Raw genomic sequence first — 24,411 nt, 5'->3', positions numbered from 1 at the left:
AAAATACTAGAAACATTAAAGATATATATATATTCTATGAGGTTAACTGTATGACACTATAGATAATACATTCTCCTCATGGCAGTGTCAGTCTCCATAGTGGTCCTATACAATATGTCTGGTGTCCCAGTTGTGTGTGGGAAGGCTAATAAGGTGTCATATATGTCACTGACAGTCAGGACCCACCAATGAAGAGCGCTGAAATTCCCCTCTGGATGAACCCGTTTCCTTGCTTCATGGATTCTAGCGCACTGGTGAAATCTGCCATGAGTGTCATAACATTTCCCCCATAATGAAAACTAAAATTGACTCCTATAGTGAGAATACTCCATCCTGAGCTGAGAACAGGCATTTCTTGGTTTCCTTTTGCCTTTGGGTTAGGGTGAGGGGTTTTTCAAACATTAAACATAAACAACGACTGCTGTCAACAAAGTGATCGGATAATTAAAACTCCAGGCTGTCCTTAAAATCACAACTGTGTCATAAAAATGGAGATTTTTTTGGGGCACAGCCACAAATTCAGCCGCCATATCTGATGTGGAGAAACATGGAAAGGTGGAAGTGACCTCAAAGAGAGTGCGACAGACCCCACGGTGGCAGAAATAGAGCCTGAGGAGACACAGTCCACAATCTCCTTCAGCTTCCCTCAGGTCCCAGTTTCAGAAATCGATTGGAAAAAATCCTGCTGGACACCAGGAAAACAAGGAGAAGATGGATTCTTGTTGCCTTTTATATAGGGGAAAGGCTCTGATAATAACATACTGTGGTCTCTACTGTGCTGTAGTCCATCATTTTCCAGCTGAGGACCATGGGCTTAGATTTGGAACTAACTTACAGAAGCTATAGCACTTAAATTAAAACATATCTCATTTGCATTCAAACAAGATACAGTTTTATACAAGCAAGTCAAACTTGCAAAGCACCTGTTGTTAAGTAGCTGTTTTATGACTCATAAGTATCTATTTTTACAAATTCTCAGCGGTCGTGATGGAAACATGTAGCAACATCTCTGTCGCCGCTGCTGTATTCGTCTCTCCATTTGCTTCATTTGGTAACACCTGGAGTTATTTTTCCACTGTACCCCCCCCCCAATCTACATCCACCTGAATTTTGTAATGATCCCGCTGTGAGCTATTATTAACGCTAAGTCTACTAATCACCCGGGTGACAGCTTCTTATTTGCAACCAATTTGGGGCTCGGCATACAATCAGTCACTACTGCATGTTCTGAAATGCCATGAAATGATTGACATTTCATATAGAGTATAAATAGTCAATTAGATCATAAATAAATCAAGATTTTCTGATGACAAACTGCATCAAAACCACACACCAAAATGAAAAGTTGAGTCATTTTTAAATATTGCTTGATATCAAATCTTATTATATGGTCATACTAGCATTATCTTTGCACTAGCCTGCTCAATATTTATATATGTTAGTATTTCAGGCAACAAATGAGAAGCCCTTATGTAAACTATTCACCAAATAATTTCAAATATTTATTGTACTGTATATATCGTGCATTGTATTCATGAGGTAGCAGAGATATGGCAACAGAATTTTAAAAAGATCACGATGCATCTAAATAAAGCACTAATTCGCAGAATTGGCCAGTGTGACATTTATTTATTCTTAAATTGTGAGTGAGAGTTATGGTAGAGCTCATGTGTAACTCCCCTAAATAAATAACAAACTAATTAATAGAATAACTGGCCATTATTTTAGGAGGCTGGTGATGTCTACAGAGCTGGCTGTAGATGATGATAAACCCCCCATTCGCCATGACAATGAGACAACATGAGAATCCATCACTTCTCATTTGCCCACCTTCCATTCACATCCATGACCACGCCCCCGCCGGAAGTGACGAATGTAGCCACGAGCGTGACGAACGGGTGGTTCGAAAATACAACAAGGAAGTGGTCGTTAATTGTAAAAGAAAATTATCCGCGGAGAAAAGATTCGTTAGTTTCAGGGGCCACCCTTCTCCGCTGTTGGGTCTCGGGAGGGTGAAGTCACCGAGGACTTGCCCACAGGCCCGTTTCTGATCGTCTCGAGGGATTCGGCTTTTAGCCTGCTAGCTAGCTAGCGATGAACACGGACGTGGAATTTCACATCAGGCAGAATTATCCATGGAACAAGCTCCCAGCTAATGTCAAACAGGTACGGGGGCTTAATGGGGGACAGACAGGGGGGGGCACAGCTGTGTCCCGGGAGGTGGAGCGGAGAAGGAATGTGTCAATGTCACCGCAGTGCCGTCTGTCTTTGACAGGCAGCTGTCAGGGTCGCAGAGATTTTACCTTTCAGCCATAACGGCTTTCGAGTCGTTACCGACCATCAGCGTTGGAGCCCATGAAGCTATACCGCCCCTGCCTAACCTCACTGCGGTCACATGACTCATTGTGCGATAGGCGCATCCACATGATGTTAGCGGCTGGATGCTCCCCTCAAATAGTGCATTTAAATCCAGGAGCAGAGCATGCAGCAGGGTCTGAAACCTAAGATACAAACCAATTTAATAGCCTGCAGCGTAAATTGGTCATGCCATTCCCCCCTCCCCCGCGTGTGTGCTGCAGCCGACGTGGGTCATTGCAAATACAGCACAATAACCCGCCTGTCCTCACTGAAAACAGTGGACCGGAGTCATATTAAGCCTGAGAATCTGTGTGTCACCTGGTTTGTGCAAATAGTCGTGCATTGGGTGGATGATGCTTCAAGTTGTAGTTTTTCTTCTCTTGACACTGATTTCAGTGTCATGCATGTGCTGTTCCAACGCTTTACACACGTTCTGTATCTGCAGATTCCAGAAGAAAGAGGAGAGATGTGGGACTTGCATCCCTAGTCCAATTTATTGGAACTGATATTAGAGAAATCTAATTTAATAACAGTGAGAATTATCCACATCTAATACCGGGTGCACCTCTGGTGAAATAGCTGCTGTGTGTTCTTGGGAAGTAACTTGGGAAATAAATGTTGTTTCTCAACAGTTTTGCTGACTTATTCAGATCCCACCCAGTCTTCCTTCCCATATCTAGGTCCCATCAGTGCAATTGTCATGTGATAGTTTTGCTGTTTCTTTTGCATATACTCAAATAGATTCTCCTTAAAATCTAAATTTCACTAGTTTTGTCACCTTTCATATACGCTGTGTTTTTTTTCTTCCAGAGTTTGGGAAACTCCCAGCGTGAATATGAGAAGCATGTGCTGTTGTACAGCATCCGTAATCAGCTGCGATTCCGCAATAACTTAGGTGAGAATGGTTATTTCAAAGACACATTTTTTATTGGACTCCTCAAACATTTTATTGCTGAATGTGAATCGGTTACATTTGGTCCTATGCAAATAGGACAGACAACATGTGACAAAAGGGGCAAGACAACGTTTTGCAGGTGGTTGCCACAAACCTCCTTCACATCCTTTCTGGATGATGAATGCCTCATTTTGGATTTTGCCACTGGTAGCACGAGAAAGTGTGTGCTGCTGACACAAGTGACAGAAGTAGTGAAACTCTTCCAGGATGGCATATCAATACACACCATGATCTGGGGAGGCATTGTCCTTGGAGAACCACACGGACCTCTACTTAGATGCCAAAGGGTACCTTGACTGTGGTGAGGTACCAGGATGATCTCCTCAGACCCACTGTTAGACCCTATGTTGGTGCAGGGAGCCTGGGTGATTAATTATGCCTGCTGGAGTGTGTCAGAGGTTCCTTCAATAAATAGGCAATGCTGCTATTGACCAGCCTGCAGGTTCTCCAATTAAATTCGAGCACCTCTTTAACATGTATACATCAAAAATATAGGAACATATTTCCTTCACCATAAGCCGCCATAGATTCTCTGATATTATTGGGGGGAAAAAATAGTTGAGGTCACATATACAGGTCTTTCAATCCCAGTTCCCACCACTAGATGTCGCTAATACCCATCCTGGAGGCCTTTAAAGGTAATTAAAGATTATTTTTTTTAAATTGGTCGTGTTGGGTTTATCAGAAGCGGTAGCTAACAGCAACATAAATATGGAGTGTTTTGCTGCTTTGCAGTGTGGAGTTTGCATGTTCTTGTGTGGGCTTGGTTTTCTCTCTTATCCCATTAAAGGAGAAGGTATATTAAGCTCTAATCACGTAAAAATAATTTTTTATGACTCTGTTCCTAGTGGCACTTGTCTAAATTTACTATAAATGTGATTCTATTATTACTATGTCAACATGTGACCCAATATTCTTTAAAAAAAATCCCCAAAAACCTGGATTGTAAACCATTATGTAAACCATAAACCATAAACATCTGCCCTGGTTTTGTGTGTCTCTTGAACAGTCCGCCATGTGAGGAAGGACGAGCGCAAGTATTACGAGGAGCTCCTGAAGTACAGCCGAGACCACCTGATGCTGTACCCCTACCACCTCTCTGACATCATGGTCAAAGGACTGCGAGTCACTCCGTTCTCATATTATGTAGGAATAATGGAGGTGAGCACCGCATCGAACAACAGAATGAGGATGGAGGTCTTGCAATAGAAGCCTGAAAGCAACTTTTCATAAACCTGAGTGGAAAAACCGATAGCGCTCTCATACCACTGAGCTGTTTAATCATTGGGCTGTGGGCTTTAGCTCATCAATATTCAGTATCACTGAATGGAATGATTGTGAATCTCTCATTTTGTCCAGCCGTACTGTCATTATGTCGTCAGTATGCTTAGTGTTAACAGCATGAGTGAGTCATGCACTAGAAACTGAAGGTCAGCGGCGTTTGAAACAAACGTATAGGTATATTCAGTCATTGTATGTAGGTTGATCTGCAGTTTGGAAGCCTGTGTTCCACTGGGAAACTGATCCCAGGACAGAAAAAGGCGTTGCTGCTTACTCAGTGGCCAGTTTGGCCTCAGTTTGATGAACTTGGTGTGTTTGCTGCTGACACAGCGGAGCTCACGCAGAACCAGTCTGTCAGTTTTCCTTTTCTTTTTTTGAACGTTAGCAGGAGGTTCTTCAAACGTCTGACATACTCAGCTATGTTACCGAGCCCATCTGTTCATTCATTTATTTATTTATTTGCTAAAAATGAGTCATTTGCTGCATTTCTTTTGCTGCTTGATTATGCCAAAAAAAAATCATATTCCAAACTTTTAGAAATCACATTGTTGTGTTGCTAGCCTCCATTTTTAATTTTGTTGCATACATCCTGTTTTATTTTAACACCATTTTTACTTCATGCTGAGCTCTTTTAAGCTTTTTAAGCTCACTTTATTTTTCCTCTGAATGAGCTTTAATTGTGGCCACTAAATTGCTGAAGGCTATTGCATGTTATATTAATCCATTTTAAGCACTTAATGAAAACGGGGAGTAGGAATCAGTCTGGATGCCAAGTTCCTCTAATCCTATTATAAATTAAAAGCAAGCGTGTAGAAAGGAGCAAAAGCAGAAAATAGGTTAATTCTGCCTTTTCCTTCTCTGTCTCCCTCATGGACATGTGATATAATATGTGTGTATGATTCGATATAGTGTGACATGTGAGATATGATCTGTGTGTGTTTTAACCTCCAGGACATAATGAACAGTGAGAAGAGTTACGACTCCCTGCCAAACTTCACGGCTGCTGACTGTGAGTTTCACCTCTTGCAGTTCTATTCTCTCCCCGAGGTTGTCTGTAACCTAACTCTGGCGTTCTCGCTCACTGTCATTTACACTTACACCATAAAAGTGGATGTGCGTTTGTCATGGGATTGCAATTGGATAGTATTTTTGCACTCGCACCACAGACACGGTGCATTAGCACAGCCTTTTACAGGCGTGTGTGCAGCGAGAGACTTTCAGCAGTTTGAAAAAGTCACCTTGTTTGTCACCAGAGGCGACTGTTCCTTCTGAAAACAAACCCTCCAAGCTAAACTTTAATGGTGGGACAAACAGGGGAAGCCATCTAAAGCTTTATAAGGCTTCAGCCTTTCCTGCTCTCCTTTATTTGTCTTTTACCAACACTTGTGTGAGGCTTCTCCTGCATCCAGGCTACCTCAGAAACATGGCAGAGCAACATGCTGGCATCCACAGCAGAGGACCCACTTCAGTTTTTAAATAAACATCTTACTTTTGACAGATTATTAGGGGGGAAATAAGGAAAATCACCTTTTTATTGCTTTTTTCCTTGAATCCTGTTTCTCATTTCTCATGATGAGATATTTATATTTGTGTCCAGTCAGTACAGGACCCTCACGCTGTGGGGACAGAAGGCTGCCGGCAGGCTGGCACGCACGCAGGGTGCACGTCTTTCTCCTCCACCGGAGCTTTGAATGCGTGGTAGATGTGAGAGAGGCGTTTATGTGGGTGGATGTTTTGCACGCCATGTCTCGGTGAAACGTATTCTGCCCGTGCACGGCTCTGCTGCGTTCAATCCAAAAAAATCCGATTTGGGCCGAGACTGCTCTGGCTGCCAGCCCAGAACCTTTTGCTCTGTCTGCTCCATGGCTGCAAGTCACAGGCTGGAGAAGATGACACAGTGGGAACTGGGGCTGAATTTTTCACACATTTCCACTAATGATGCTAAAATTGGACTTTTCGTGATCATTTATTATTGTTTTGGCTCTTGATTACTACATACAGGCAGTGTTCCCTCTCCTCATCACCATTTTGGAGGTTAAGTATAGATGACCAGTTACTGAGGCTTGTTTATTTCCACTACATCTACAGGCCTGCGCTTGCTTGGGATCGGAAGAAACCAGTATATTGACCTGATGAACCAGTGCAGGTCCTCCAAAGTAAGCTAGTTCTCTCTTTTCTCATCAACCAACTTGCTAAAAACTTCATGGCCATAAATAAGAGAATTGTTCTGGGGTGTGAGTATGGGTCCAGTCCTGCCTCTTGCTGAGATCGACCCTTAATTGTTAATAGAATGTTTTGCCATCGTGACTTTCATAAATATCCAACAGTTATGTCCAGGAGCCATCAGCAGGAGGTTCCGCTCATGTTTTTAACAGGTTTCTTCCTGTTTAAAAGGGAGTTTTTCATGCTGCTGGTGGTTGTTCAAGGCTTCATTTTCTGGTTTTCTGTAGAGCACCAACAGAGAATATTGATTGAAAAAGACAGATATGAATAAATGAAGTTGACCCTGATGATTTGTGTCTTTCTTAGAAATTCTTCCGCAGAAAGACAGCAAGGGACCTTCTACCAGCCAAACCGGTGGAAATCTCGGTGGAGCCGTGGTGGGTTGCACAGGCAGGCTTCATAACTGAGGATGACATCAGGGTGAGTGATACATTTGATCACTTCCTTTTCAGATTGGAGGAACTTTCAAGTTATTATTTTATCTAATTCGGCCGAGATGTTTTATCAAAGTTCCCAAACAGACTCAACATCTGACCATCTCATTAGCTTCTGCTACGCTACACGTGCAGACGTCATCTCACAAACAGCAAACAGCTGTCAAATTCAACTGGCTACAAAACACACTGAAATTCTAATTATGGTATCATTTAACTGTTCTAAAATCCACGGAATCAACCACATGTGGGCTCTGATGCGTTGGATTTGTGTCACTGCAGATCTGCTCTCCGGCAGAGAAGAAAGCCATCGATAAGATGATCGATTCTGGTCCCCAGCTGGCTGGATCGATGGAGTACAACGTTGTCTTAAGTGAGTGTCTGTCACACGTACTCAGACGGTGTCAAGCCACGAACAGGCGTGTTAAAATTACAGTTTATTATATCGCTTATTTTATTTTACCGTTTTCCCCCAACATACGGATGAATAAATTAGATTTAAAAATGGTGGAATTGTGTCATCACAACAAGTGACGCAATAAAAGCACCCATAGCGAGGACCTTCTCGCTTCTTAGAACAACCTTTGCTGTCACTTCAGGTGCGCGTAAGGTAGCTTGATCACCTTGATCACAAGTTTTATACGGCTTGAGCTGATGTCTGAAGCTCTCATTTCTAAACAGCAATGAAGGGATTTTGATATAAGTTGAAGAAATCACAAAGCTGACTCCAGAGCTGATAGATTTTCATCAGCTTGCGTTATGAAAGATGAAGCAGGGGGGTGGAGGCTGTGTGCATGCAGTTTAAATATTAATTAGAGGAAGGTTTGACTGTGATGAACCTCCGTCTGTGGAGCTGGAGCTGCTGCAGGGGGAACAAACACCAGTTAAAGTGGCAGCTCGGAGCAATTTGAGTCCAAGTTGTTCTAATGAGTCTATTGATTTCATTTTTTCCACCCGCTGCTGCTGCTCATACATTTCCTGTCTTGCACAACAAGATGTTCAGTAACTAAATTGTTTGTTTCGTAAGATACAATTTGATTTCTCCACATGGCCGCTGTGATGCTATTGGATTTTGTTGCTATAGTAATTATGTGGATTACCGAGACAGGGATTAATTATCTGCCTGCTTTTGTGCCCAAGGTTTGTACAACCGAGGATTTATCTACGTGGATGTTCCCATATCTGACGATAGCTGCATCTCAGGTACATCATTGTGTGTGTGTGTGTGTGTTTATGTTTGTGTGTGATGTAGATAGAGTTATTACTTTAACAATTAAACGCTGCATGGAGCTAAATTATAACTTGGGGAAATACAAGCTGGCGTCATTAGTTGGGGGGGAAAAAAGAGTGATCAGTTCTGGAGCAGTGCCTAATCTAGTTATTAAAATTCCATTAGAAGAAGGGAACAGAATTGATTGCAGTGTAAAGCGCATCCTCTTCTGAGTGTTTGCTGTTTGTCCTCATTGTTTTTGTCCTTCAGTCCCCCCACTGGAAGGCTTTGTCATGAACCGTGTGCAGGGAGACTACTTCGAGACGCTTCTATACAAAATATTCGTGTCTATTGACGAGCAGACAAATGTTGCAGAGGTAAGTGCTACAAATGTGCCTTAATGGGCTCCTGCACCGGAATGCTGTGGGATTATTATTGACACTAGAAAACACGGTGTTGTTTAGTTCATCATAGCTCCTGTGTTGTTTGTTTGTCCTTTTTCCTGATTTTTATCACCCTTTTCCCTATTTCTAGCTTGCAAATGTGCTGGAGATTGACCTGGATTTAGTGAAGGTGAGTCTTTATTGGACTGAGGTACAATTCTAAAGTTTAAGATTGATTAAAAAAAAAAAGAATGTATGAGGAATGCCTGGAAAAAGGACACAGACCAAAATGTGTTCAGAGGTAGATTCTCTCTCACGCTCTCTCTGTCACACACACACACACACACTCACCCACACACAGCTCAGATTCACCCATGGCTGGTTATACCCATGGCTCCACAAGAGTGCTTAGCAGTACCGTTCTTGGTGAACTGGTGCTCAGGCTTGACCCAGTTTTCTGCAGTTTCTAAATCTCCATCATAGACACAAAATCCTTCTAACTTTTATGACCTGCAGTGTAAATAGCTGAACTCTCTTCACTCAACCGCGTCTCATTCTTGCCACTGAAAAGCAGCACTTGAAAGGACTCACTGAAAGCATAATTCACCAGGCGAAAGCATTCAGAGGTGATTGAGACGCGTGAGGGAACTCGGAGCATTGTTCATTGGATTGGAGTTGAACTTTTTCTTGTAACAATGTCTTTAGGCCTTCTGAAAGTCACTTACTGTGCTTCCTATGATACAGAAATGTGGAGTGCCTCAGGTAGCACCATGGTGAAAGTCACTTGGTTTCTCCTGTGTTGGAACAGAATGCTGTCTCCATGTACTGCCGCCTCGGCTTCGCCGTGAAGAAGGGTCAGGTGTTCAGCTCAGACCAGCTCCACCCGACCTGGAAGAATGCTCCATCTGTCAACAGGCTCAAGTATGTGCTGCCTGCTCCAGCACCCAGCATCAGCTATCTGCCATCTCGTGATTGAATGTCCTACTTAAAGATTCTCAGTCTTGTTTCAGCTCAGGGGGAAACAATCACACTTTTCCTGGAACTGTCCTTACGCTAACTCATTTTCAGACCGTATGAAACCGCTTTTGTTTTACCTCCTGGGTTAGGAGCACTATGGACCCTCAAAAGATGCTGCTGTCCTGGGAACAGGGAAGCCCTGTCATGGAAGGCGGCTCCTCAGCCACCGACACAGACACTACCAGCCTGGAGGATCAAGGTCTGCTTTGCTGTATACACTTTTCTGAGTACTCTGTACATTAGTAATACCACTTCTGAATGGCAAGAATCCCTTCCTGAGCCTTATTTTAGAAGAGACAGAAATACTAATTAATCCCTCAGAAGTCCATTCTTGCATTACTGCATCATTAAAACATATTATGTTTGCTAAGACAGCTCTTCTGGTGTCCTACCCCCTTACCCCTGGCTATTCTCATCAAATTCGTCTGCGAGCTATTATCTGTCCTCTGAAAGCATTGCATTTATGGAGTTGCGCAATGTCCTGCCGCATTCAAGTACGACAATGTCTCTGCAGCAGACACAGGCAGCGTAAGCAGCCTGAGCATCCCAGCTGCACCCACAAAGAGGATCGCCTTCCTCTTTGACTCCACCCTCACAGCCTTCCTCATGATGGGGAACCTGTCTCCGGTGAGTGGACGATGTTGCATGACAGAGGCATCGATATAAAGCAGCCGTCTCGAGTCCTCTGTGACTTTGCCTTTCAATCAGAATCTGAAGAGCCATGCGGTGACCATGTTTGAGGTGGGCAAGCTGTCAGACGAGACCCTGGACAGCTTCCTGGCCGAGCTGGAGAAGGTGAGACCTGCACTGGAAGCGGGAAAAGGGGGGACGCATCGGTCCAGAGGATAACGATGGGCAAACTCATTCAGACCTGACGTGTGCGCGATCACTCGCTCACTTGTTCTCTGGCATCTTTGCAGGTGGAGAGCACAGCAGAAGGCGAGGCCCAGCGTTACTTTGACCACGCTTTGACCCTGAAAAATACCATCCTCTTCCTGCGTTACAACAAAGAACTCACTCAGGACCAAGGACCCGAGATCCCAAATATAGGTACCTATGAATTCACACGCATTTTTGTCATTCCCTCGTAGAAACGTGATGGGCCACTTCATTCAGCTCAGAGCGGACACAGCATTTCCAGTTGCAGGTGTCAGTGGAATTGCTCATGCAACCTCTCCCTTTTCTCTCCACACCAGGGTTCCCCTTGGATATGCTGCGCTGTGAGAGCCTGCTGGGTCTGGACCAGGCCACCTGCAGCCGCGTCCTCAACAAGAACTACAAACTGCTGGTGTCCATGGCGCCGCTTAGCAATGAAATCAGACCCATCAGCAGCTGCACACCTCAGGTAGGAGTCCCCAGCAGAGCCGGTTTTACTGGGGGGAACGGCGAGCGGGACGTCGGCTCCTTCCTTATTTACTTTACAGATGTATGTTTGGGTTACCGGCTTTATTTCTGTACACTGTTGTGCATTCAGACTGATTTATGGTGCTGTGTGTGGATGCTTTGTGGGGCCTCTAGTTGCCTCCAACAACATAACTACACCAAGGGAAATGGGCAGGGAAGGAGGGGAGAGGAGCGGGGCGAGTAACTCCTCAGGCTAGCCACAGTTCAGCTTTCAAAGCATTCTTGTTTTCTTTGTCTGAAGGAGGAGATCTAACAGAAGAATAATCTCGAATTTTCCCCTCTCTTTATCTGAAATGCCTGCTTTATTGATCTAGGATGCATGTCCATTAAATTAGCCCTGCTTGTTTACTCTTACACAAACATGACCCCCCCTCCTCTTTGTCCCCGCAGCACATTGGGCCGGCCATCCCTGAAGTGAGCTCCATCTGGTTCAAGCTCTACCTGTATCACGTGACTGGCCAAGGCCCACCCTCTCTGCTGCTCTCCAAAGGTTCCAGGCTGCGTAAATTACCAGAGATATTCCAGGTTAGCAAACGTCAGTGTTTCACTGGGAACAAATGTTCCTCTCATTACTAACAAAGTCTCTGCAGTGTGCGATCAAGGACCTTCATTTTCCACTTAATTTTGAAAGCATTCTTGGAATTTGGAGCAAGACTGATCAAAGAAATCATTACATTTGTATCATATGTAGTGTAAAATGGTTAAACTTGGCAAAAAATTCACCTGATTTTATTCTCTTGAATTGTTATTCTCTGGAAAAAAGTGTTGCCAGCAGCTTGGTTAATCCTTTGCTGCCTTCAGAGGCAAAAGTAATTTAAAAGGTCAGCTGAAAACTTCGAGTGAAACCAGAAAGGAAGCTATAATGCCAGGCTCAGCAGGGCGAATCATGTAAAAGCCCCTGTATATTAAATCAGCAGTGGGGGGCAGTGGGATGAAAATGTCACCGTGAACAGAAACGTGCATCTGGCTGTTTCTCACACTCAGAACATAAACAGTGCTTTCAGAATGATTAATTAAAAACGCTAATTTTATACGGTTTTGCCACAGCCCTGCTCAGAGGAAGGAGAAAAGGTCTAGACCACACATGACGCTTTAAAGTTCAAAGTAGCTTTATTAACGCCAGTGAGTCCACTATGGAAACAACTGAAGATGTCCAAGAATAAAGTACATCTTGAGTTGTTTCCATAGTGGTCTCACTGGCGTTAATAAAGGTATTTTGAACTTTAAAGCGAAGTACCTAACTCGTCGCCAAGGCACGAAGAAGTCGGCTAACTAGACACAATCTCAGTGCCACCAGGTAACCAGGCCAAGAGAGCCAATGGCTCACCCATGTGTAAAGGTGAGCCGTCCCTCCAGGTGTCAACCATCGCGGCCAACACGCCGCTCTCTGGATCCTAGCAACCAAACCTAAACAGGAAATGGGTCCTAAGGCTTAGGAGCAGTTTTTCCCTCAGATTCTTCATCAGATTTTCTTCAGACTCTTTCCAGCTTGGAGTTTAGACCTGATCCCGTGACGTTGTGCACCGTGGCTGTGCAACCCGGACACTTTCACTAGTGTTGACTCCTCTTTTGATTTCTTTTTCCAGGTTTATGACAGGCTGTTGATCACCTCCTGGGGTCACGACCCCGGGGTCGTTCCTACGTCCAACGTGATGATGATGCTCAACGACGCCCTCACTCATTCCGCTGTGCTTATCCAGGTGACCACACACCCACCCACACACACACACACACACACACACACACACACACATTATGGTTTCTGTTCTTAAATAAACTCTACGGTATGTTTGTGTGCTCAGGGTCATGGCGTGCACGGTCATGGAGAAACAGTGCACATCGCTTTCCCCTTTGATGAGGAAGATCTAAAATCAGGTGATTCATTTTAACGGAACATTTTCCTGCCTCCGTCATGTTTCTGAAGGTTTCATTCTATATATATATGAATAATGCAAGCTGTCCTTCCATTAAATGCATTTGTCTGCTGGGATCCAATTGTAGGTTCCATAATTTCAACTTTTCCTGGTTTCAGAGTTCTCCTACTCCAACATGTGCACCCACAAGGCCCTGCAGAAGCTGAAGGAACACGTGGACCTGAAGCGTCAGTGTGGCTACGTCACCATGCTCAGCTCCCACAACCGGCACCGGCGCCGGCCCAGCGACAGCACCGAGTGCCGGGGTAAGAGCCCTGACCCAGAGCTCCCTCACTGTGTCCTTCTCAGCTTCCTTCATGCTGACACAAGGTTCCCCACTTGTCCTTTAAGGGGACACTCATCTAGGCGGGGGCATAGACACCAACGGCAGCACGGAGTCCTTCGAGCTCGTGACAGAGGACAACAACGGGGAGGGCAAAGCAAAGACAGAGAGTAGGAAAACTCTTTGGCTTAAAAGCAAAATAGAACCAGAATGGTGATTCCAGTGTTGCCACTTTGCCCTTTTTTCCAGCCCCCTCCTCTGAAGACGAGTGGGTTCCTCTGGAGCTGTGCTTCGGGATGCCCCTCTTCAGCTCGGAGCTCAACCGCAAAGTGTGCCGAAAAATCGCCGCGCACAAACTCTGCAGCAGCGAAAGGTAAAGAAAAGGAGGAGACGTAGCTCCGGGCGCCTTCAGCACGTGATCGAAACCTTTTATAAAGGTGGAAAAGGCCGATATGGTAGTCACGGCCTTTTGTTTTCCCAGCCTGCAAGAGCTCCTCCACTCCAGCCGCAGACTGTCTCTGAGGGTGCTGAGCTTCGTTCAGTCGTTCCAGGTAATAAAACAACTGTTCGATCCAGTAATGTCTCCCCGATGTGGTCTTGTGGACAATCGATGTGGACAGTTGCCCTTGCATTGGCAGGACGGCGTCCAGCCCTGCGACCTGGACACCGGCGTCTCCAACCCTCTCAGCCAGCCACAGGCGGAGTCGGGGGTCCCCCTGCCAGCCCGCAACCTGCTCTTCAAGGACGGGCAGCTGAAGGAGTGGAGAGGCCGGGCCCCTCCTCCTCTCGACCTCTCGGCTCTGCAGAAGGACCAGTCCACATAGACCCCTCCCCTCTCCAGAAAAGAGACTTCCGGGTTTAGTCCTGAGGAAAAGCCCCACACATCTTCATATGTCGTCTGTCGGTGTCCACTCACAGGAAGCACTTTGTCCCGGGAGTTCTGGCAGCACTAGGTCAAACTCCCACGTCTCCCCCCCCCCCCCCACGATTCCTCGTCTGTGGATCAAGGCGATGTCATCCGTCAGAGTGGTGCTATTCTCGCCATGCAGAACGGCGATGCAGGTAAACGTCATATCACCAGGAGACACGAGCTCTGGCCCAAACCTTCGAACACTGGATGCGGCGCGGTCCTTGAACGCACCACGCGGCGTCAACGTTCCAAGCGTGGGGGCGTTGAAAGGATTTCTTCAGGAATCATTTAAGCGTATGCATCCTTTTCTGACCGGCTCTGCGGCCCAGAGCACAAACGGAGGCCCTCGTTCCCTCTTTGTGTCGTCTCAAGCTGAGTGATCTGATATGCATGACAGCGTTGCACAAGTCCTTCCTTCTTACTCCAGCATCAAACTTGTGGGGCATTTTGGTTCTTATTTTGAATGTCACTGTGCAGGAGTTCTGAAGTAACGACGTTTAACATTTTGTTTTGACACATTCAACTAGTCCTGTCAGTGTGAACCTGATCCCAGAGTCAATATCCACCACAGGGAACTATTTTCTCTTGGAAAGCCGAAGTGCGTCAGTTGTTGTGCGGTATCAGAAACTGCTGTGTAAATTCTGTGTCCTCAGTTCAGGAGAACACCAAAGACCTTTTTTATTTCCTCTCTGTCGCTGTCCTTCCTTTTCTTTTGTTGCCTTATTTTCGCCAGCCAATCAATATTACCAGATCTTTGATCAAAGCCTTTGGTTAGCTAAGCTAAATTGACTTAGCGTCTTTTTTTTTCTTCCAGTTTTTGTTTGATTTTCTTTTTACAAATCACCACTATAAATGATTTATGCACATTTTTGTGAGCGTATCTGCCTGCTGCCAGCAACAGTTCCCTCTTCACCCAATCACACCCCCAGTGGTGGATCCAGGCTCGGCGCCACCGTTGCTTGTGTCCTTTTTAATCACCTTCAGACTATCAACACTTTGTCAGTGACCTTTATTTTGAAGGAAAATGCATCTCTTGAACCATTTGTGGTTGTAGTTTCTAATGTGGACCTCAAATAGACAAAAAAAAAAGACTCACATGAGGTCTCGTTCAAGCATGATGACCGTGTGTATAAGCTGTTGTGTATGCGTGTCCTGTACCCCCCCCCCCATGGTCATTCCAGAGACCTTCCACCACAGTGTTTGAAAAAAAGATGCTAATTTTATATGTCTGTCTATATTTTAGAAAATCCTTGTCGTAGCTTATTTGATGGGACTGAATATTGATGAAGCGATGATGACGCTCTCGTAGTGAAGTGGGTTATAAAACACAAACAAGTGACATTCCTCCATCCACGCTCCGTCGCCTCTCTGTTCCAGATTATTACAAGGAACAATGTAAAAAGTCGATGAAAGTATAAATAAATATGTAATAACTTTTTCCCTGAAAGTTTGGCCCCCTCGTCTGTGCCCCGCCGGCCGGCAGCCAGGCAGCGCTGCGCCGTGTCCCGCGTCCTCTGGCGCCCCGCTCGCCGCGGGGGGACAGATGGCGCGCAAGATGCTGCGTCCGTCTGGTGCAGGTAGACACTTGTTTACCTCCCTCTCGGTTTGAAATGAGCTTAAAAACACCAAAGCTCGGATTAAACGCCTTTGACCGGCTAGAAAAATGCCAGATTTTTTTTATTAGCATGTTAACGTGCACGCGGTGGCCCCCACCAGACAGGTCTGCCCGCTTCCTCCGCTCCAGCAATGTCCTCCATTGCAAATTGCCACGGCTCACAAGGAGTGGGGGGTGTGTGGGTGGGGGGGGTTCCTCCGGCGGGAGTTAACCGGGGTCACAGCAGAGCAGCTCCTGGAAAGATCCATTTCTGGGCCCAGCGTGAATGCTGGGGTGTAGATTGGAATATCTGCGGGGAGGTGTTGCTGGAGCAGCTCCTGGAGGAGCGGAGGGAGGCGGCAGGAGGAGCGGAAAGGTTCTGGGTTCATGACGCAGCTCGTGCTCCAACATCCGTTCGCTCGCTCTAACCGGGTTTTAATCAACAAGTGACGTGAAAACCAGATCTGAGCTTAAGATCTGAGCCATTTTCCTGATGTCCCAACAGAACCCCCCCCCCCACGTGTACCCACGCTCTTCCATCTTGACCTTGAAACCTGCAGGGGACAATCCGAGCTGAACCCTGTGACCCAGATCGAACTGTAATCAGAGAAAGCATTCAGTCTGGATTATGCAGGTTTGGAAACGGTGGCGTGATCCAGCGCGGCTTTAGCCTCCTAATTAGTCCTAAGAAGTCCCCGCGTTGCTAATCTGCTGCGGCCGGTGAGGCTAATCTGCCCGTTTAACCCAAACGGGGACAAAGAGAGACATCTTCTGTCCACATGTCCACGGGGGATCCAGCGGGTGAGAGCAGGGGTCAGACGCAGGTCCAGACGCTACAGTCGGTGTCACAAGGACACTTTTCTCTTGCTGTGTAAATAAGCAGAGCCATTATAGCAGCAGTGCTAACAGACCTTTGAGGTCAAAGCCCGCAGCCTTCGGGACATTCAAGGAGAGGCGGGAGGTCAGAGGTCACCCAAAGCAATTTATAGATCCCGACGATTCTTTACAGCCGGCAGTAAATAGGTACCAAAAATAAAAAAACTAGAAATGTGAAAAGGAACATCAAACATGGCTCATACGTGTTTGTAGAGCAAATTAGAAACTTCTCAACTTATTACAATATTATTTTCACTTCTATTGGCGGAGACGCCTGTTTGTAAATATTTACACTATTTAACTGCATCCGGTGTTTGTTTCATGGTGACAGTTATTAACTAATAATGATAATTGTTATTTTAAGGTCCAACTGCCCCAGGAGCGCACCCGGGGCGCGCTGGTGAGAATTACGCACGCTTCCGCTTTAAAGCAGCAGCGCTGCGTGCGGCTGCCAGAGTGTGCGGGGCGCTGCGGAGCCACGGAGCTGCTCCCGCTGCTGCAGCCTGCTTTCGCCTCCAGTAAAGAGGGGGTGGGGGGGGGGAAGAAACAGACTGTTTGTCGAAGATCTGGATATTGGTGCTGATTATCATCAACGGCCGCGGGAGGGAAGTTTGCGCAGGGAAATTGGAGCTGGAGGATTCATCCAGGCGCATTTTCAGAGTTCTCCTCCGAACTCCACTTGTTGATGGGCTCCGCTGGGCGCAAACACACGAGGGAAGGATTCGAATGCGTGATTCGGATACAAGCCCCCCCGCAGCGCCTGGTCCGAGGGGAAGGAGGAAGTTTGAAGGCGCGTTCGGGAGGCAGGTGGCGGTGATGTGTGACACGCGGTAGCGGCTCGGGTTACCAGGTGAGCGGCGCCATGGGGAACCAGATGGAGAAACTGTCGCATTTAAGTTACGCGGAAGTCCCCACGGTGGATCCGAACGGCGTGGACGCGGACGACGGATCGCGGATCGGCGTCTCCTACATATTTTCCAACGACGATGACGAGCTGGAGGACGGCGGCCGCGCGCCCGACGGCGCGGAGCGGAATCAGGAAGAGAAGCAGTACGACCAGCGCGACGAGGTGGAGTGCGCCGTCCACTACAGGGACGAGTGCATCTACGAGAAGAGCTCCAGGTCCGCCAGCCTGGAGGTCTACTCCCCGGAGAACCTCCTCAACAGATGCAAAGCGGGAGATCTGGTGGAGTTCGTGGCCACGGGCCAGTACCCGCACTGGGCCGTGTACGTGGGGGACTTCCAGGTGGTGCACCTGCACAGAGCCGAGGTGAAGAACAGCTTCCTGACCGACGCGAGCCAGGGCAGGAGGTGCAGGGTGGTGAACGACTTTTACAAGTTCAAAGCTCTGGGTCCGGACATGGTGGTGCAGAACGCCATGGAGCAGGTGGGCTTGAAGGACCAGGAGCTGAGCTGGAGGAACTCCGAGTGCTTCGCAGCCTGGTGCATGTTCGGGAAGAGGGAGTTCAAAATGGGTGGGGAGCTACGGATAGGCAAGCAGCCCTACAGGTTGAAGGTGTTCTCGTCCGGGAAGCACTCGCACGTCCTGGAGTTCCAGTCGCTGGAGGACATGATCACGGAGAAGAGGAGGAACGAGCATCTGGGCAGGAGAGCCGTGCTGCAGGAGCTGGCCGCGCACGTCAGCAGCGTGGAGATGGACAGCGAGCACTGATGGATGGCGGAGGCTGCTCTATTCCGTTACAAACCCTCTTTTTTTTAGCTTTTTACACGCGTTACCTGCCTTAAATCCTCAGCATCTTTCAAAGCCTTAATCAGGAAAACAGAAACGTGTGGAAGAAATCATTTCACAACCTCCGAACTGATTGTATAGTGTCATAAAAGCTTTCCACATCCGAGAGACACTTTACAGCAGGGATTAGAAACCCAGTCCCACCGCGTGGGAACTCCAGTCCGGGTGTTCTCTCCTACCAGGTTAAAGCCGCTGTCGACCTGGTGGGAGAGAAAACCTGGACTGGATCCAAGCCTCGTAGGACAGGATTGATCTCCCCTGCTGATAGTTGCATCAAATTGCATCAATAAATTGTTCAGTAAAGTCTGTGTGTCAGATTTGGCGGCGCCTAGCGGTCGAAATGTAGATCGCACTCCGTGACATGTGATGAACTATGATAATAATGAGTAATAAACATTGACGGCAACATCGGGTGAAGAAAAACAAAACTCATTGGCCACATTTACCGGTGAATTCTCATGTATCATTTTCTTTGGGCCCCGCTCAGCTGAGCAACACAAACCTTGTTTTACTTTGTGTCTTTCAGTGGTGCCAAAACAAGGAAAGAACGCTCATTGTGCAGCCTTTCGACACATATTCCTCCCAAATCATCCGCTTTTGTTTCTGCATAGTTTCTTTTCTACTGTTAAAGTAAACAGGAGAACTTTCCTTTAGCGACACCAAGCAAATTGTTTTACTAACTAAACCACATTGAAGCTGAAAACTATAACAACTAAAGGTCAAGAGTGTAAATCTTATAAAAATCGAATGTAAAAAAAAAAGGTTTATGTTTTTATTCACTAAATGTTTAATTTTACATAAATATTCACACGGGTTCCCTCCGGGTGCTAGCATGTTGACCCCCAACGCCTTTCTACAGAAGCCCAGAGGGGACAAACAAACGTTCATATGAATCCAGGCTAAACTGCTGCTGAGCCTTGTCTCATAACTCCTGGATTTAAACGCAGGTTTTTCTAACATGGAGGCCAGTCAGCAGCTTTACGAAGGCCATTGCTGGAATTCACTGGATTCCTTCCTGACACGCTAAGCTCATTAACAGGTTTTAATGGGGCACATTTGCCTGTGTGCTCTCGCTGAGTCATTGCTTGTCTGGACAAACATGTATGATGTTGGAAAAAGTCAGATAACATCCGCCACGCCAGGAGTGTGCAAACATCAGCCCATGTCAGCGACACAGCATCCTGTGTGTGACTGAGCCTTCGGGAATTCATCCTCGCTGCTTTAGGGCCGACAACAGCCTTATCGAGGCTTTTGGACCCGTTGACTAGCTTGATAAGTCCAAAGTCTTAGCAGATGCTAATGACTTAAACAGCCGGAAGGGTGAGCGCTGAAGCCATCTGCGGTCAAGTGGCTCTTTGATCCAGAGAGGCAGGTGGCACCACTGCTGGCCTTAGCGTAGCGGCCTTAGCGTAGCGGCCTAGCTTGGCCCCGCGCCTGCGTCTGCTTGTTGTCAGGTGACGTGTGCTGAGAGTGAAGCAGGTCCGTGTCGGCTCGCTAAACACACGCTGTTAAACTCTTTAGCAAATAGATTGATAAACCGATCCTGCAGCTTAAATAACAGATTAACAACCGAAAGATTCTGAGGACAGAAGATCTAAATAAGGGTTTGTTTGTTTTTTTCTGTTTAGCTAAATCACCTTTGGGCTAAATTGGGAGAGCGTCATTGGTCTGAGGACAGTCACCCAATAGTGCGTCTCCCTGATCTGGAGAACATGCAGGTACAGGTCACCCTAAAGGCAACGCAAAGGAAAGCCCCTAGTGTCCATGTGTGGTATCTGGTGACACATTTTACCTGCTAATGAAGTCATTTAATCCGCGTTAATGTGAAATAGCTCTGCGACTAGCTGCAGAGCTATCTGCTACATGCTAACGTCAGCCTCAAATACACACTCTCACAGTGTTTGCTAAATACGCTCACGCTCCCGAGAGGCCCCTGACCCTCCTCCCAGTCGGCTGCAGGGGCCCGGAGAAGAAACAAGGAAACGTGTCCCTGAGGGAGAAGCGAGTGTCACACTGCAACAGCCAATTATGTAACCCTGTCGTATCAGGACCGGCTGGTCCGGCCTGCTGGCCGGGTCTGTGCTATCATCACGCTTCAGGGAACACAGCAGCAGGGCAGCAGAAATATGCCGCAAAACGTGTCACAGCAGGAGAACAGAAACAAATGATACTCCACACACACACGCACACACACGCACACACACGCACACACACACCCTCATGATAGCATAATTCCGTCAGTTTTTTCATGGATGTCTACAACACGCTGGTTGTGGGAATATTGATGGCTGAGGGGTGTTTTAATGGTGGGGTCGATGCAAAAATGAGCCAGAATTTACCCCCATCCGCCCCCCCCCCCCCTGTCTTCGCCTCACCTGTCTCCTCATGGAGGCCATTTGCTGGGCTGGAGCGTCAGTTGGCCGAGTTTCTTGGGCTAATGGCTGCACAGGAGCTGTCACCAAGGCTGAAACCGTGGCGATTGTTGCCCAGGGAGCTCAGCCCTGTGTTCCACGTGTGTTCCTGTGGCCCGGCTCTAAAACCATTATTATCAATTTACTCATTTTAAGTGGAGCTGTAAAGTGTGCGCTGCCCACAACACCCCCCCCCCCCTAATCCGGCAAAGACTTTTTTATTTTCACAAATTAAAAAAACCCCAAAACAGAAAACTTGGGCGGTGGCAGCTCAGTCTGTTGGGAACTGGGGGGAGGGGGGGGTTCCTAGTTTGAGTCTCAGGGCAGACAAGACATGGAAGTAGGGGGAGGTGCCAGAACACCTTCAGGGCACTGCCCATGTACCCTTGAGCAAGGTACCAAACACACAAATGCTCATATCGGACCCTGTGATGAACTGCGGGGGGGGGGATGCTGACGTGTTCCCTCCCCATGAACATGAAAGGAATAAAGTGATTAAGGAGACGAGACAAATAAAAAACTGAAGGTCCTCGGCCCCCGTTTCTCAGGGTGCAACCAACTTTCCCCGGGGGAATTGCACCCCCGGGGGGAGGCAAACATGTGGAAGAAGGTGCTCTGGTCAGATGAAACTGGATGTGGGGGGGGGGGGGGGGCAAACAGAAGGAAGGAAGAAAACCCTGAAGTTGTCACGGGTGGCTCCAAACTTTGCTCTTTGCAAGTTAAATTGTGTTTTATTCAAATTTAAAGCATCTTTAAATGTCAGTTTTTGCTGCCAAATGTCCCACTGTTGCAAACTTTATTTACACAAGTTATACGAACGCTGTGACGTCGCTCATCAAAGGTCACGCCCACCTACAGGTCCCGGGTCGTCTCCTCTCACACACACACACACACACACACACGGTTTTCAAGAAGAGCGCCACCAATAATCACACCCTTAAACAACTTTGTGAATTGATAACAGTGTTTTATTTGCTTGGTTCAGCAACTGTACATACGAACCCTTCCTGAGAATACAACTCCCCAGCGGGGGTGAGAGAGGGAAGGGGAGGGAGGAGAGGAGGACGACCACCAAGAGAAGGATGCGGGGAGACTCTCCTCTTCTGTTCCTACAGGAGCCACATGGGTAAATAACTAAGCTAGTTCAGTCAACCTGTACAGGGACTTCAGTCCAGACAGGCTGGAGCTCTGCCTGAAATCTTCTTTTATTCTCAGTCGATCGTTCCTGTGATTTAAAAAGCAGCCCCCCCCCCATCCGGCGTCCCTTCCCTTCCCGTCCTCCCTGCATCATATCTCAGAAACGTGTTAAAAATATAGCTTCTCTGAATATTTACCAAGTTAACTCGAAAAAAAGAGCGATATTTAGTAGGTTTGTTCTTCAGAATGCAAATTTCTATACTTTTTTGTCATATATTCATGCCTGAGATAAAGAGACAGGACGAGGAAACTTAATTTAAGAGAGGAGGAGCTTTAAGAAGAGCTGTGACGGCGTCGCTCCAACGACCCAGAGAGGATAAAATGGAATAATTACACGGAAACATTGCAACAGAATCGTCTTCATTATCGTCCCAGCGCTTCACTTCCAGTTGTCACTTCCTGTTTACGCGGCGTGCTGAGTCATTTTTACGTGTGCGGGCTTTAGTGCGCCCGTCCACAGCGGCGCTCCCGTCGTCCGCCTCAGCCTCCGTCAGCGTTTCATTAAAGATTGAAAAGTAGAAATAGGGGATTTTCGAGGATATGTAAGTGGGGGAGAATTTTTGTGGATACAAAAACATTGCAACAAAAAGTACAAAACAACAGAATATTGACCTTCGCCATAGCAACAGAGGAAAGAACGAGTGGTTGAGGGCGGAGCGGGAGCCGACCCTTTCAGTCAAATCTGCTTCTCAAAAGCTGAATATCGATTCCTCCTTCGACGACTCGCCGCTTAAATCCTGATCATCTTGAGTCGCGATTGGTCGATGACGTCCAGCAGGTTCTTGGCGTCGACCGCGAGCGCGTGAGCCGCCATCAGCATGTGCTTCTTATAGTCCTTTTGTAAACTGTCCACAAAGGAGAAAACAATGATTACGTCGCCTCCATTGAGACCAGTCCGGTCTTTACTCGTCCAGCATGTGCGGGTCTTCTCGCCTACCTTGTCATAACATATTGTTGGGCCAGTTTCATCTTTGAAATCAACTCGGCCAGATCGGAATTTAAAAGTTTCTGGGCCATCTCAATCTGTTAAAAAAGACACAGAGCTCTGTTTCTCAACTGGAACACGCTACATTCATATATACTGCAGTGAATAGGCCTATGGGTAAAGGTGAAGTGGTGAGTAACCATGGAGACAGAGTTGGTTTGGCAAAAGCAGACTGATGGTGTTCCTACATTACCCACCACTAGGGGGAGACAAAACGCGCTTTCATATGTGATTGTAGGAGTTTTTATTAGTGATGGCACCGAATTGTAGGTGTGTGTGTGTGTGTGTGTGTGTGTGAGCGTGTGCTTACCTCTCGGTGTGTACTCGCTGGGAGCACAGGAAGTGTCTCATCTACTGTTGCCAACAGAGTCCTTAATGCTAGGCCAACCTCCTTTCAAACAAACAGATGATTTTAGTGTATTTTACTTTACGTCTGCTTTAACAGCGACAGAGAGCAGCAACGATTATGAGTAACGTTCAAGGCTAGCGTGCTTTGATCCTTCTCAGAAACACAATGTGGGCGCTACCTTCACCATTGGCACGTACTCCTCCGGGGCCGCGGGCTGAATTCTATTGGACATCTCAATCACAGCTTTAACCAGGCCTGTCACATTCTCATACACTTTGTCGTTGGAACGATCGAGGTTGGCAGTCGGGGTTGGGCTGATCTCCTGAGGCTGCAACTGGACCCGTGAAAATGAGAAAGTCATTAAGACAAAACCCTGAAGTGGCAGCGCCTGGCTGTAATTACACACATACCGCTAGGGGGCGGTATATGACGGGTACACACACACTGCCCGCATGCATTTTTAGCTACAGCACATGCAGGAAAATATACAATTTATGTAGATATTTTTAGTATGTTGTGATGGGAAAAGATTCATAGAACCTACAAATAATGACAGGCTCGTTTATTCTGCTGTTTTTATTTATTTTTGTACATCTGTGTGAAAAAGTCCCTCTAACCACAACTCAGGTTATAAGGTTATTAAATCAGGTCACAACTGTATTTTCAGACGTCCAACCTTTAAAACATATTAAGAAACTTGTCGCCACCCCTCAAATAACTCAGGCAGTGACTCACACTAGAACTATCTTTTCCCCCAAGAATGTTGAGGTATCAAATTAATTTTTAATGGGTTACTTGATGCTATAAAAGAGTCAAAAATATCATGATTGACAGTGCATAATTTACCAACACCTCACAAGAAGGATGGTGTCATCTTT

The 24,411-nt window shown here is 46.7% G+C and overlaps 3 protein-coding genes across 18 annotated transcripts in view; 2 read left to right on the top strand and 1 right to left on the bottom strand.

Moving 5' to 3' along the window:
• The first annotated feature begins 1,862 nt into the window (after positions 1-1,862).
• Positions 1,863-15,818, top strand: fam91a1 (family with sequence similarity 91 member A1). Of its 2 annotated transcripts, none has more exons than XM_003968935.3 (24): positions 1,863-2,166; positions 3,169-3,253; positions 4,323-4,474; positions 5,546-5,603; positions 6,683-6,750; positions 7,124-7,237; positions 7,534-7,624; positions 8,392-8,454; positions 8,732-8,838; positions 8,996-9,034; positions 9,653-9,765; positions 9,951-10,060; positions 10,376-10,488; positions 10,570-10,656; positions 10,782-10,911; positions 11,058-11,206; positions 11,656-11,790; positions 12,852-12,965; positions 13,068-13,140; positions 13,298-13,444; positions 13,530-13,631; positions 13,711-13,834; positions 13,943-14,012; positions 14,100-15,818. In XM_003968935.3, exons 1-24 carry the CDS (start codon positions 2,095-2,097, stop codon positions 14,283-14,285), a joined length of 2,502 nt encoding a protein of 833 aa, XP_003968984.1. In that variant the 5' UTR covers positions 1,863-2,094; the 3' UTR covers positions 14,286-15,818. The 2 variants fall into 2 exon arrangements, with proteins under 2 accessions (XP_003968984.1, XP_029701273.1); XM_029845413.1 differs by having other exon boundaries at positions 2,095-2,166; positions 10,379-10,488; positions 14,100-14,285.
• Positions 15,819-17,299: 1,481 nt separating this feature from the next.
• On the top strand, positions 17,300-19,352 carry lratd2a (LRAT domain containing 2a). Its single transcript, XM_011608974.2, has one exon. It carries the CDS (start codon positions 17,704-17,706, stop codon positions 18,511-18,513), a length of 810 nt encoding a protein of 269 aa, XP_011607276.2. The 5' UTR covers positions 17,300-17,703; the 3' UTR covers positions 18,514-19,352.
• A 2,600-nt stretch (positions 19,353-21,952) lies between these two features.
• The window catches only part of ptk2aa (protein tyrosine kinase 2aa), a 32,382-nt gene continuing 29,923 nt past the window's right edge, over positions 21,953-24,411 (bottom strand). For all 15 annotated transcript variants that reach the window (XM_029844890.1, XM_029844891.1, XM_029844892.1 and 12 more), the window contains 4 exons: positions 23,712-23,867; positions 23,495-23,575; positions 23,137-23,222; positions 21,953-23,044 (listed from right to left, as the gene is read on the bottom strand). In XM_029844890.1, coding sequence (XP_029700750.1) covers positions 22,930-23,044; positions 23,137-23,222; positions 23,495-23,575; positions 23,712-23,867 — 438 coding nt within the window. In that variant the 3' untranslated portion in view covers positions 21,953-22,929. The remainder of the gene's footprint in view (positions 23,045-23,136; positions 23,223-23,494; positions 23,576-23,711; positions 23,868-24,411) is intronic.

Source organism: Takifugu rubripes, chromosome 12 (assembly GCF_901000725.2).
Source record: "Takifugu rubripes chromosome 12, fTakRub1.2, whole genome shotgun sequence".
Lineage (NCBI taxonomy): Eukaryota > Metazoa > Chordata > Actinopteri > Tetraodontiformes > Tetraodontidae > Takifugu > Takifugu rubripes.
The sequence above is the reverse complement of the archived record's forward strand: the minus strand, read 5'-3'. Positions and strand labels throughout refer to the sequence as shown.

Bases quoted from the DNA above. Each gene is read 5' to 3' on its own strand.
- lratd2a (XM_011608974.2), top strand. From the start codon at position 17,704: ATGGGGAACCAGATGGAGAAACTGTCGCATTTAAGTTACGCGGAAGTC.
- fam91a1 (XM_003968935.3), top strand. From the start codon at position 2,095: ATGAACACGGACGTGGAATTTCACATCAGGCAGAATTATCCATGGAAC. The intron at 7,625-8,391 runs GTGAGTGTCTGT...TTTGTGCCCAAG, and splicing joins GGAGTACAACGTTGTCTTAA to GTTTGTACAACCGAGGATTT. The intron at 12,966-13,067 runs GTGACCACACAC...TTGTGTGCTCAG, and splicing joins ATTCCGCTGTGCTTATCCAG to GGTCATGGCGTGCACGGTCA.